Genomic DNA, 14238 nt, shown 5'->3' with positions numbered 1-14238 from the left:
TGAATTCTCCATCATTAGGTGCGAACGGTGTCAAAAATAAACAAAAACGTACACGACAAACACAACCCAGGATAAAGGTAACCATAGAAAGGCACTAAACGTATTATGCACATCCATATACTCACACAGGCACGCACATCCGCAATCGCAAATGTCAACTAATTTAAAGGATAAGCGCGTTAAGCCATCGCAAGTTTGCCGACTTAGAAAAAAAGAAAACGAAAGCTCTTATATGCTGCAGTGACCCAGTAAACAGATCGACAGGCAGTGGGAACGAAACCTGATGCGCTCGATCATCGACCCGTCCTTTTCCTCGCTCTTCCGGGCTGCTTTGAAACGAGCTCTTCCTGCCGTAATCAATGCGCACTTTATTGTTTGCGCACACAGGCGAGGAAAAATGGATACATCGAGGTTCTTTCCCGGCGTCCGTGCGCTGAGAGGCAGCAAACAGATGAAAGTGACAGAGTGAGGTACTGCTATTCTGATCGCAACAAAAAAGGGCAAAAGCCCGGCACTACTTTGCACTACCGTGGGTGAGAGGCTGAGCGCTGGAAATTAAATTCGAGCATACATTTTACTGAAGCGCTCTGGTCAAACAATCTGTTTCTCTTCCGAGGCGAACTCAAATAATGAGACCTCGCGTTTTCGTGCGCACGCGCATCGTTATTTGTTTTAGTGCATTTTTTGACCATAAAGTTTCCTTTTCAGTGCGGAGAATGGCGCTAGTGACTGCGAAACCCGGATTGATAAAACTGTGAATTAATCATATTTTTGCTAGTTAAAGCAACTTTTGCACAGAACCCGTCGTCCAACGTCCCTTGATTGTTCGATCTAGAGAGCATTGATTGATTCGCAGAAATCGTTACTTATCAGGAGTAGGCTAATGACGCTTGATTATATCTGCGCCGTGTACGTAATATATGAACCAGTTTCTCGATAATTATGCTATGCATATGAGTGCAACGTTTAGAGAAGTTTGAATATCCGCACATCGATTGCAGAACGCGCTGACTGCAACAACTTTCTTTGGTCAATCTTGCTATGCGGCCGATAGGGCGCTGCTAGCGGTTGGTCCTGTCACGTTTTACAGGGTCAGGACATGCACTGAGGAAGTCTCTCCTGCCGTGCTACAACTGCTATTGTTTTATACCTGCAGAAAGGAGAACACAAAAGCGTGTGTGTGTCGCATTACAATCTAGTGTAACGCTGAATTATTCCCATGCTTTTGGGGGCGAAATATAGAACTCCCCTGCATGGCCCACTCATTTCACGAGCGTCGGCATCTCTTACCATGGCCATGGCCTGCAGGGAATTCGAGCTTTCGGTATAGGGCATTCACTCGGTCGGCGCGGAAACGGCACGTTCGGCAGCGTTGACTCCACACTTCCCAGTCCTCAGGAGCGGGTCTGGAGTGGATCATGCAGTACAAGTTGGAGCTGCCGCCTAATGCTTTTCCACGGGGCCACCGCAGGCTCTGCGTTAGATCGCGAGTGTCCGCCGAGGCGCTTATTGAAAGAGCGGCGCATTTGATCGATTAAGAATGCGCCCTGTTTCATGGATGCGGCCATTACGTATAGTGGTGCAGGGAACATGGTTAGCATGCATCTTATTCTCCGCATGCGAATAAAATTTTCCAATTAAAACCCCGAAAATTTTTAATCAAACAAGAAAACTTAAGACAGCAGCATCAATTCCGATTTTAAAGTTTCCTTACCCTCCAAACATTGGGAACGACGAAGTGCACGAATAGTTTGGCTGACTGGTTTGAATCAGAAGTTTGTGTTATTAGCTCCAGACTTCCTAGAGTTCGCTGTTAAGCCAGATGCCACAAGTTCGGGACCCCAATAACAGATATTGCTCAGTACTCAGGTCTGAAAATGCTACATCAAAGCGGACCCTGGTGTTATGTTCACGCAAAAAGATGTATCGTAATATTTGATTCAGCCTGTTGTCTGGAAGCTATCCTTACTCGTGCACTACTAGAAATAGTGCAGCGAAAACTTCACCGACATAGTACACACCAACATTATTTTACTGCGAAACGTTATTTTTGTGCTTGGTGCTTTTGTCTGGTGCTGCCGTCACTCAATCCAAACGAAACGAAAAATAGATATGCATACCAAATATATCCTCATAGAATGCAGCCCCTGATGTCTGTTGAAGTGAAACCTCAAGCCCAGGCTTTCAGCCCAGCAGCCCTCCGGACACCATTTCTTTAAGTTTCTTTGTGGTCGTAAGCAAATCCCGGTCGGGGCGATTGTTCAATTCCTTCCTTAGCCCTCAGAAGCAATGTGTGCTGTTCAAAGAGCCCATCAATGCGTCTGCATCGTGAACAAGTTTCAGCATTGCCGAGAGCCTGTTGTGGAGAGCGGGAAAGTTTCATTCATGTATACTAAAGAAACCACTCGAGAGAATGCAGACCAATGAGCGGGCGCCACGAGCGAAGGCAAGCTTACCATAAAGCTACATACCAGCTGATAACTTCTTTCATTCTCTTTTTGTGTTGCTAATCCAGGAAAAGGACGACAGCGCTCTAGGCACTGTGCCTATGACCTCGGCTTCTTTCTAGAATTCGCCTTCTAGACTAAGTGATGCATAAATGGGACAATACAAAAGAAGCAGAAATGAATGTCTTATGTCGCAGTGGCTGCGTAATGTCGTGATCGGTTTTCTCTAAAACTTCACTGCTCTTCGTAAGTGAGGGCCAACCGGGCAATTATTTTACCTCCGTCCAAGAAAAATGTCGCATGTTTTCTTTATTTTTCCTTGTGCTAAAACATCTGTGCTCCGTTGTCATAATGACTTCCTTACACCGATATCCGGCATGTGCTTTCTCTTAAGTAAAAGTGTACTCAGCGCAAAAAACAGGGTCAGAAGAGAAGACAAACAACAGGACTGGCGCTGACCGGACTGGCTTGTTCAGCGCCAGTCCTGTTCTTTGTGGCTTCTCTTCTGTATCTGTTTATTGCGCTCCGTACACTTTAACTTAAGATTAGCCAATGACTAGCCCATACCAAGATTTTGATCGCGTGCTCTCTCATTCGTCCAATAAATTTAATTTAATAATTAGTGGCTGTATTTAGTTCATTCCCTCGTGTGCCAGTCATATCTTGCTCTTCTAAGCGGTAAGCCACAAAAGCCTGCCCGTCCCTCTGTTCTCCTCAGGACTGAAACCCATTCAGCTATCCGTGCTAACGTGACAGGTCTTAAGAAGCCGAATGCCACCGAAAGTTCTCTTCGCCCGCCGAACCCGAGTGCTACCTGGTTGTGGTAGCAGTGGAGTGCGTCCTTCTGCGGCGCCGTCACGAACTGCCAGTCGATGGAGGTCGCCTGCATCGCCAGAGACAGCAATGGCACCGAAGCGTACCAGGGCGCCTCCCCGCGGCCGGCTTCAATGAGCAGCACTCGCGCCGGCGACCCCTCCGCACCCGTGGCGCTGTCCAGCAGACGGCGAGCCAGGACGCAGCCGGCCGTCCCCGCTCCAACTGCGAAGGCCAGGCGTTGGCAGTTGTGCGCTCGAACACTCCCTTCATGAACTGCCTGCATGTACTTTTGCCTGCTGCATGCCGCCAATTTTTCATCGAGCGAGAAGTGTGACAAATATCGGCATATGCCAACCAGGGTCAGACTACGAGAAAATTATAAGTAAATCGGCAGTAGGACGAAAGGCAGTACACGAGCACTCGGTCTCAATGAGTTTCTGTTACGTTTCGAAAAAAAAAACACCGCAGCGAGAGATCGGCTTCTACATGAATTCGTAAACCCTCTCGGTGACCTCCACGCTTCCTTGGGCAAGCGTTGAGGTTGGATCGCCATTTGATTTCGAAACAAGCTATGATTTAAGGAACTCCGTAGGGCAAGAGTTACTATTCAGAAGTCATATCTCCAACGCAGATTTCTCAGAACCGCTTGCTTTAAAATATTTATATTTTCATTGGCCACATCAGATTGGTTGTCTTTATTGACCATCACTGGCGCGAGGGCCATTGCCGTGGCCCATTTAGATAACATAATTTTACTATTCCAGGACGAAGTTAGTGAAACTGTTCATACACGGTCTGTTCTGAAAGTAGTAGGACTGGTTTTTTCCTGGGCGAACGGGCGGACGAGAGGTGGTCTGCTCGTGCAGGATCGTTGAAGGGGGATATTGGGAATGCTGGGGAAAATCGGCAGTCGGCTCTCGGCCGTTGAAGAGAGGAAGTCGCTTGTACTGTGAACCCCTGTCGAAACGTCTCGTCACGAAGAATCATCGAGCGTTTACTGGATCAGCGATACGCGATCAAATTTTGAGTAAATCTTGGTAAAACGGGCAAATAGACTCACAACATGATTAAGGAGGCCTATGGTGACGCTTCCATGGGTAGATCTGGTGTTTTTTGAGTGGCACAAGCTGTTTCGAGAAGGTAAGGAAAGAGTGGAGGAAGTCGACCGCTCCAGACGCCCTTCGACCAGCAAGACCAACGAAAATGTGTAGCGAGTGAAACATTTACTTAACAGTGATCGTAGAATGAGTATCAGAATGATTGCTGATGACTTGAGCATTCCTCAAACCCAAGTTTTTGAGATCGCGATAGAAAACTTATCCATGAGGAAAGCGTGCGCGAAGTTGGTGCCGGGAGTGTTGTCAGAGGAGGAAAAGGCCAACCGGTAGGATCTTCTTCATCATGTGAATGAGGACCCCGATTTTTTGCCCAGCACAAGGCGGCAACGCTGCCTAAGCCCCCCTACAGTCTCGACTTGGCCCCGCCAGACTTTTTTCTATTCCCGAGAATAAAATCGACGCTCAAGGGGAAACATCACGGATCGGTAGAGGTGGTTCAACAGGCCGTGACGAGGGAGTTAAAGAGCATGCCGGTCCAGGCGTTCCTGGAGACGTACGAAAACTGTGAAACTCATTGGCAGCAGCGTGTAGGTGCGGAAGGGTGCTACCTTGAAAAATCGCAATCGTTTGTACTATTCTCTTGAATAAATTTTGTTTAAAAAAATGAGTCCTACTACTTTCAGAACAGACCATGTATATAAATGATGCTTCGATCGACTGACTTTCTCGCGACATGTGATGACTGCCCAGGGTTCATGTGCTGAACGATGAACAAGTGCTCTTACGAAGGGGAAGTTCTAGGTATGCGGACTCCGGGACATTAATTTACATTTGTTTATCATTTTTCTAATGATTAGTGCACTGGTGCTCCTGCAGACAACCTGCACAGCAGGTGGATCTGAAAAAATGCATAAATACGTTTTTTTTATATACGCTGGGGAGGTTGTAAGGGCGGGGAGGATCTACAAACTACCTTCGGCAGCCTCACCTTGAAATAAACAGTTAAAGGAATGAAGAAGGGTTGCGTAATAGGACCTGGAGAAAGTATACCTGCTTTAATACCAACGTGTTCAATGTATACTTCATTAGCATCTAAAATAAATTGTACAATTTATTTTACAACCTAATTAAAACTACTTATCAAAAAGCAGCTAAGCTACATGGTCACCTACTTTCTCTCCGCATACAAACGCATGTTAAAAGATGAAGTGTTTGTTCCTGAAAAAGAATGAAATTACTTAGAAAATATTTTGCTGCTAAGGCTACGCGTTCAGGTTCGTAGTCCTGGTCGTATAGATCGGCGTTTAAAAGCTCCCTCCTTTGCAGAAATATGTGATGAGTTCCCGATTTAAAGTAAGTGACTTCAGACATCTTGCTCATTAAATATTTCTGATGACTTGTGAGCTGGCTTTCTGACGCCTTGCTGGTTAAAATTTGCTACCGAGTTTCGGATAAATAAGTGATGTGTTTTTTTTGCGTCGAGATTCTCATTAATGTGTAACATGTCCCGGCATGGTTTGTAGGATTCAAGCAATTGTTCTGGTAAAAATAAAAAGTAATGTCCTGAATGCCATTTTCTATCTTTCACACCACACATAAACACTACGGCAGAGCTACATTAAAGTTAATGTAAGCATCCACTGAACATTTTGATCTGAAACTTTCACTGAAACGTGGAATAGTCAAGGATCATGCCCGCCAATCATTAGAGCAAACAGCTTCCTTGCATCTACCCTCTGCAATGAGCAAGTAACAACAACATCGTGAATAGGGCCCTAAAAGGCTGTGGAAACACATCGTCATGCTCACCCGGGCTCATGCTTACATATCCTCAATAACAAGGCTCCCAATAGGTGTCAGTGAGGAGTTATTAATAAGCAAGGTTTTCTAAAAGACTTCAGGGATTATGTAAGCAGTCTTAGGCACGTACAAATCAAAAGATTTAATGTAACATTTCTGTTAGTTGGTGTGCAACATTACTGCACGAACCATCGAAAAAAACGTCTGTGGTGGTGCTTGAAGAAGGTAGTGTTGTCATGTCTCTATGTCAAGACTTGGGTTAAAAGGCTAAGCCTTTTTTTTTGCACCAGAAAACTTAATGCAAACACTCATCAAGAATCTAGGGCATTAGTCTGGTGCCAAAGAGGTGATGCAAAAATTAAGAATTTATGTCAGCCTGAGGCAAAAAAGTTAATGCAAAAAACCATAATGATTTCTTGATGTCATTCTGTGGCAAAAAAAGGTGATGGAAAAACTTATCAATAATTTATAATGCCAGTCTGATGCAAGAACACAGCAGATATTTTCATTGTGAATAACTTCTGAGGACTACCCATGATTTTCGGCCGCGAGGACATGCCGTACTGCCATCTATCGGCAGCGCTCGCATGAAGATGGAAGGGGCTCACGTATACCGCTCTCCTGCGTTGCATTGCGTCTTAGGCCGCTGACTTTTCGCATTTGTCGCTTTCTGGTCCTGTTTGCCGTTCATCTGAGTCACTAAATTGACTTTTTTGGCGACGAAGCCCCTCACCGAGTGAAGTAGATGTATGGTTCCTAAATTTCTAGGGACCATACTAGATGTCGGAGAATAACATGGTGAGTTTTATCCTCTGCTAAAACAGTTCAGCGACCTCCGAAGCCGTCGTTCAGTTCATGCGTACGTTGCTGCTGCTATGGACAACAGTGAAGGGACTTCGCCAATGGTCAGTGATGAGCACTCACGAAGTTTCCGGGTCTTTAACTCGCACAAGAATTTCTGCTCTAATGGTGCGGAGCTGTGCAAAACACCAAGTCATACTAATGCAGTGCAAATCAAACACGGGCCAGTCTGTTTCGGCTTGTGCCGGCGGATGCGACGCCGTTAGACTGCTTCCCTGAACTATTTTAGAGTAGGCAAGTAGGGTACTGGGACAATACCAGGCCTTGGACGGAACAGAACCAGTGGCGTAAATCAAAGCAAATTTCAGGAAAGTACACGGCTCTCCAGCCCCCCCCCCCCCCCCCCCCCCCCCCCCCCGACCTGACAAGTCGCAGATGTGGGTTATAGTCTGAAGTACCGACCGAGCCACCGCCGTCAGCAGATACGGGGGCGAAACAAAGGAGCCAGTTGGAGTCGACGAGAGAATGCTACAAAATATGTCCTAGCGAAAGGCCCTTACTGTCAAGCTACAAATCCTGCATAGTTCCCCATGCAAACAGTTAAATTCGGCACAGTGTGTCGCATTGTTTAACAGTAGATGCTTTCCACTTGAGTAGAATGGTATCTTCCCCTGCATTCCTGACCTAACGGAAGCCGACTTGCTAAAGACATCTTGCATTTTCGGACAACCTTTCCCTAATCCATGCGGATGTGGTCCTTGGGTTTGTGTGACAATTCGCTCATAGTGCGCTAGGACGCTAAGCATCCTAAAGCGCTTACGAGATGAACAGGTTACGCTTGCGCTAAAGCGGTTGTTTTCATAAATTTCTCTCCTAGAGTGTTGCCTCACTAGCCTCTAAAAAAGATGGCATTAAGTGCTCTTTTTATAACCCGATTTCTTCGGTTGTGCCAATCTTGAGAAGGCACTCGTCGCTGGTAAGAACCCGATGTTGCCCGTATTGCTTTCTGCAACCTTTTCAGCTACTGCACAGATTTCTATTTACTGCCTGTTATTGTTTTTTTTAGACCGAAATTTAGACATGAAAAGCAAACGGGCCTGCAAGGGCTTTACGCCAATGCAAGGATTTAAGCCACTGAACGCGACAATTCCGCGAACGTAATCTTGCTGATAGTTCTCTCAATAACTCGGATCGAAATCAGAGCTTTCACTGAGCTCGGTGGCGTACGTCTGGCGTTCAGGCAATAGAAACCACCGTGACAGAAGCATAAATTAATTCGGCAGATGCACTTAAGACAGCTTACCTGTGAGAATGCGAAAACATTAAAGTGCTGAGTCATGCTACGTTGCAGAATGACTATGACTACGTGTCATGACTTCCATCTGTCACGTTACGTCGTTCATGACTATACACGTCTTGAGACCTTGCCCACCAGCGTTCTAACACCATCCAAATTTCGTACGATGGACGACGACTGACACCGGCCACGATGACACATGATTGCAACATCATATACACGGAAAAGTATAGACAATAAATAACGCCACCTGTGCCTTTTACAACGCAGAAATTCTTTCGAGCTCCCTCTGCTTCCGCAGCAAGAGGAGTCACGTGATCCCTCTTGCGGCGCAATATCCGCGCTAGGGCCTTTCGCTCCAGTATTGCAGTTTGCGCCCAATATCAGTACGATATCAGAGATTGAATATCAATTTTTGTAGGGGCCCGTATAGATTATACACATCTGTGCCTCAAAGACTGCGTTGGAAGTCTCTCAGCGCCTTAACAATATCGCTACTAATTGGATAGTCAATGCGCAGATAAGTCTTATGACGTTTGGCGCTTTAAGGTCAAGCTCGCTAACAAAACTCCAACAGTGAGGAATGACTTTCGCGTAAACCCGGCAGCTTAAGGGCAAATAAATGTCTTGTAATTTAACAACAAGAAAAATGTGATTCACTGCATTAATCCTTAGTGACAAATTAATTTATGGTCATTCTTTAAATGATGACGTTAACACAATGTCTGTCTGCACATCACGCAAGGTGTCTAACTTAGCATCTTGTGGTACAAGCGGTATTCCAGGTTGTACATCATTCAGTTATAAAATGAAGCGCTCTCAAAAGACAAAAACAGTTGTTTAGCAAAAAAAGAAAACAAAACCAGAGAGAAAGGAGCACTAAGCGTAAACTTGTTAAGCTTCGCTTAACAGGTTTATACGCATGGCCTTTAGTAAAAATTTAATATTGGACCAGCTTTTCGTCGTTATTTCTTATCTGGGTGCCCAGAGTGGCAGGTGTTTCTGAATGGGGTGCTGAGCCATACCGACGATGTAATCGTACTCGGGATCTGGCGGCAGGCGGATGTCCTGGCAACGCCGGAGGTGATTCCACAACACCGCTGTCCCGATGCACACGAGGTTCAGCAGCACGAGTTCTGCGCAGCGCGCAGTCAGGGCAGCCGTGAGCTGGTGCTGGCCAACGGAAGCGTATCACGTCGACTAGCGGTCATTTGAGCATGCAGTCATGAAAATGTGATACTGAACGTTGTTCTTAATGAGGGGCAAACTTGGCAGTTTTTTTTTTCTGGGTTGCGAAAATTTACATTTTACTTCGCTCTCACTGTAGGGGTAAAACAGCGAGCTTGCAATATTACATTCCACGAAAATACAACCATCATTAGCTCTTGAGATAGCGTGTCACACAACAAGAAACTCCAGAGAGAGAAAAAGAGAACTAAAAAGTTGTAATGAGGGAAAAAACGCAACACCAATGTAATCAGAAGACAATAAGTAGTTACGCGTGCAACGCTCTATGTACAAGGAAAATTACTGATATTCAGTGCACTTTTTCCCGCACAGCCCCAAGGTTCAACTCATATTACGCAAGCATCAAGAGGCGCAGAAATGAACGCAAGGTACAGAGCGACTAAACTTAGATTTTTTTCCGCCTTCGGAATGGTGTAAGTACGATATGACTTTTACTAGGCAGCTGTGACTGGAGAATTGACACGGCTAGACGGAAGGAAATCGGAACAAAATGAAACAAGCACATCATCGCTGGGAGAGGTCATGATGGGAATTGCCTGGAAACACCGGTCTGTGGAAGCACTAGACTTGCCTTTTTTGCCTAATCTCATGATTTCACAATCGGGGTCTTCTGTCGAAGATTTTCCAAACAGCCCGCTGGACTTTTTCACACAGTTCAGACGCCTAAATGGCAACCGTGCAGACGCGTTCACCACCGCGCAGTGCGTATTCCAGGGTGCGAAACACGTGCGAGGCAGCGAGGACCCCACCGACGCAACCGCTGACTCGGGAGTATGCAGACAAACGCGATTACGAGCTTTCCTCCATGCAGGGTTTCCGACGGTCGACGTACTTGCACTGCCGCTACAGCAAAGCAGTTGGCAAGCGCTCCATCAAGGCCTCTCCGTGCCTCGGGGGTTGTCGGCAGCGCTGCAGTCCTGACGTAACTCGGCAGCCTTCTCTCGTCTAGCCAGTTGTTTACAACTCGTTTCATGGCCACCCGTCCAGTGCAATGATGCGATTAATAAAGGGCTCCAGGATGGACCCACTTCTCGCCGCAGGCGTTCGGGCGCACCGGGTGTTTAGAGGAGAGAGTGGAAACTTGCCCTTGGCGAACCCTCTATGCCGCAGAGCTCCCGCCTTCAAGAGACGAATAAAACGCGAAAGCACGGCGGACTGGGTTCTCGCGACCGAGGAAAATTCCTCTTTGCAACAAAGTTCTTTTGAGCCCACACTTACTCGGCCCTAAAAGGCGCACAGGAAGAATAACACAGCTAATGCTTACGTCAAAAACTCTTCAGCCTGCAATCAGTAGCCAGAGTAGTTGCTGAGTGTTTTGCCATGATACAGCGAGAAATTGTAACAGTTAAGGCATGCTTGTTGCTTTGACGCAGTACATAATGCAGCCGGTATGTCATGTGTGTGCTGTTGGAAACGTTCGCACTCCGTCCCAATAAAACCGCGCAGCGTTGTAGAAGCTAGGGACCGCGTCAGCTAAATAGGGTCTTTATGCACGGAGCTCTCCGAACGCCATACGAGCTCATAATAGGCGGCACCAGTGCACTCACCCACCACGACACCAAAAGGTTCGATCGCCAAGGTTCGATAGACAAGGTTTTCTTAAACTACTAACCATTACTGCGTGTCGAGAAAGTTGTGAATTCTTCTGCTGATTGGCTGGAACTAGCGCAAGTTCCCACGAAGACGTGTGGTTGAGGTAAAACCTAGCCCGTATTGAGGTGTTTCGCACGCGGCCCCGCCGCCGAACTTCCACCTTCAAGGACGCAAGGAACGGGAAGCGCCCTCGATCATGCAAATTCAGCGGCACCGCCGTGCGCGTTTCACACGCGGTGCGTTTTCGCGTGCGAAAAACGCTGCGTGCTGGTCAGGCTTAAAGGAGTACAGACACAATATTTAGAGCACAAATAAACGTAACGGTTGTTTCATGGATGTAAGGAGAGGGCTCCTAGCAAGTTTCAGTAGTAGGCGTGGGGTGGAACATAATTTAACACGATGTTAAATGTTGTCCGAGGAGCTGTTCGGCATTTTCAGTTGTATCGAGTGACGTCAAGGTGCATTTTCCCCAACTGATGTGACATCACTGAGCCCAGTGGTTGTCCACAGCAACAACCATTGCTTGCCGGCTGCGCCGACATCCTCAGGAGTGTATTAGTCCAGGTTGGCGGGTCGACTGTGACGTCAAGATGCACTTCAGCGCTGGCGCCCACTGAGACTGGAACTGTCGGTACAAAAACGTTCGTTATTAATTATCAGCTCCGAGCACTGGTATTTTGTGCTTATTCTCATGATCGCTAGGCCCGTAGGCATCTTTCAAAGCAAAATAACGGACACCCAAAAACGCCGTCTGCACCCCTTTAAGACGTAGTAGAGTTCGTGTTTGCTGTGTTGTGCTGATCTGTGGTACAGTGAGCAACCAGAATAGCTGGAGAGGTTTGAGGGAATGAATTAAGCGACTAGTGGAGTTGGCGTATGTTGCGCGGCGAGACACAGAGTGAAGGATACAGCTGCTTCGTGCGTCGCTATGAAGTATTACGCGCCTGGTAACACAGAGCACTGCAGACATCACACGTCTTGACTGGTCAAAGTCGCCTATCATTTCTTATCCTCAAAAGCTAGACATTTTCGACTACACTTTCACCTTTTTTTTTCTTGACAGATTTTTGTCTGTCAGTCCGTCCACACCAAGAGAAAATGACTATCTAAAACTGGGCCACTATCACTGCCGCGTGCAGACAGAAGGGAGTTGAAAGAAATAGATGCGAAAGGAAAGACAAAAAACGGCGCGTCGCAGCAACCATGTCCGTCGAAACAATTTTTGCAGCAACAGATACTTTCCAGTACCCCAGACCCCCTTTTCAAGTCGTATGCAGGTCTTAGAAGGTTATGGAAAGGATACTTCGACATGTGATAGTTTGCTTGCAATTAATGCGACACTTCCAACAACGGCGTTGCTAAAAAATTGCTCTAATTTCGTACGCAATGAAGCACGAAAAGGAAAGCAAGGGTTTATATAAGGGACACTGTACGAGAGATAAATTCGGTTCGCTTATGAATGCACATTATCACGGGATGACCAAAGAGAGAGTCCTTGAAAACGTTGCAGCTTTTTATGGTTTTGGAACGCGCACAGAGTCTTCCAAATTTGTGATGCGTTCTCTGTTGCGTTCGAACACAAGTTCGCAGCCTTCCTCGCACGTTCTCTTCTCCTCCTTCGCACTTTCGTGTAACGTACGCGCTCCTCTTTTCTAGTGTGCTGGTTTTTGCGCGCCTGGTTGGATCGTCGCGCGCATGAAATGTCTATAAATATGTTTCTGTCAACGCTAGCGTCCTCGTTAAGTTCATCCGCCAGACCAACCTCACTGGAACGCGTGACGCAATTGGAAAACAAATAAAATAAAACCAGATGTCTTCGCCGAGACGCCGATAACAGGCGATGATTCAGAGAAGGAATGTCATACACGCTACATCATCGCTCGGTGCTTACAGGTGACGTAACGAAACAAGAGCATAAAGGTTTCATAAAGGACACCCTTCCTTGTGTTATTCTTTGTGTACGCATGAGACCAAAACATTGAACAGGTTTCATAAGATCCCTACGCTAGAGTGGGAAAACAAGGATGGTGGTAGAAATAAAAGTGCAGTGTCCTGAAAAGCATATATTTGACAATTCATCGATTAGGTTGCTGACCTAATGTGTCACCGCCAGCGTTAATTTTCAAGACTGGAGTGTCTGTATACGTTTCGAAGTAATGTATTACCTGTAACTTAATTCTATCTGCCAGTCAGAGTTCAAAAATGAGCTTACGTTCGAGGGAATTGGGTAGGCGCAGCTGTACAACTTTCTAGATTGCCACGTTTTATTTTTGCTTTGCGGCCCAAATTGCCTGTTTTAGTAAACAACCAACTTATAATTAGACACAAAACTAGAATTTACGTGATGTTCAACTTACTATAAATCATAATCAGCGCGCTAAAGGTACCATTTTGGCAAGTACAGTCTCCATAGGATACACACGGAATCTATTCGTGATTCGCGCCACGTGCTTGATGTCGGCTCTTTCCACATGACGCCGACAGAGGGGAGCAGCAGTATTGCTGCCGCCCCGCAACGTAGACTGCATGTCGGCAAATGGTTCTGTGCAGTCATGTGGATACGAGGTATGGTAAAGGCTGGAGGCACTGGCTCGAGCTCTTTCGCCAGTTTTCTTAACACCTACTTTTGGCAATCTGATGATAACATGACAACAGAGAGCACTGGCGTTTTTGTAGCTCCTAGTCTTTGAAGTGAATATAGTATATTGATGAGAGTGGGCATGTCCTCAGGATGATCGGCCATTGTATTCTAGGGTTCGCCTCATAATCACCTCACTGGCTTATATATCAAAGTGTTGTAGACTAAACTAAAATGCGGTCCTCATTCGTTTATTTGGGAGAATACTACTTTGCCTCACTGACGACGCTGAAGCGGATCGGGAGAGCGTGTCTCCAGGAACAATGCTATATGACTAGTACGCTGGGATATTTAGCTGCAGTAGCACTTCCTTCGACAAAGTCCCAGAGAATTTCTCAGTTTTTAACCTAAGAGACTGGACTTGTTTCCTTTACCACACCCACACTAAGTGCTACTACAGATGCTACATTTCATATTACGGAGCGGCATATGTCGGTTTTCTCTGGCTTCCACAGCTTTGACTACAACAACCAAAGCTACACTTACAAAATTAATGCGATAGAAAACATATACTACCGCTGATTGGTGCATGCCAGTGTT

The 14238-nt window shown here is 46.3% G+C and overlaps 1 protein-coding gene across 3 annotated transcripts in view; it reads right to left on the bottom strand.

Moving 5' to 3' along the window:
* LOC149351189 (uncharacterized) overlaps positions 1 to 10464 on the bottom strand; it is a 42247-nt gene extending 31783 nt beyond the window's left edge. Inside the window, exons 1-4 of one of the 3 annotated variants that reach the window (XM_089580483.1) lie at positions 10039 to 10464; positions 9245 to 9355; positions 3262 to 3485; positions 1291 to 1474 (exon numbers count right to left, since the gene is read on the bottom strand). In XM_089580483.1, coding sequence (XP_089436609.1) covers positions 1291 to 1474; positions 3262 to 3485; positions 9245 to 9355; positions 10039 to 10057 — 538 coding nt within the window. In that variant the 5' untranslated portion in view covers positions 10058 to 10464. The remainder of the gene's footprint in view (positions 1 to 1290; positions 1475 to 3261; positions 3486 to 9244; positions 9356 to 10038) is intronic. The other 2 variants (XM_089580484.1, XM_089580485.1) reach the window with 2 other exon arrangements.
* Positions 10465 to 14238: the final 3774 nt, after the last annotated feature.

This window comes from Amblyomma mixtum, chromosome 3 (assembly GCF_055824585.1).
Source record: "Amblyomma mixtum isolate Tamu chromosome 3, ASM5582458v1, whole genome shotgun sequence".
NCBI classification, from domain to species: Eukaryota; Metazoa; Arthropoda; class Arachnida; order Ixodida; family Ixodidae; genus Amblyomma; species Amblyomma mixtum.
Note: the sequence above shows the minus strand (reverse complement) of the source record. Positions and strands in the feature narration are given on the sequence as shown.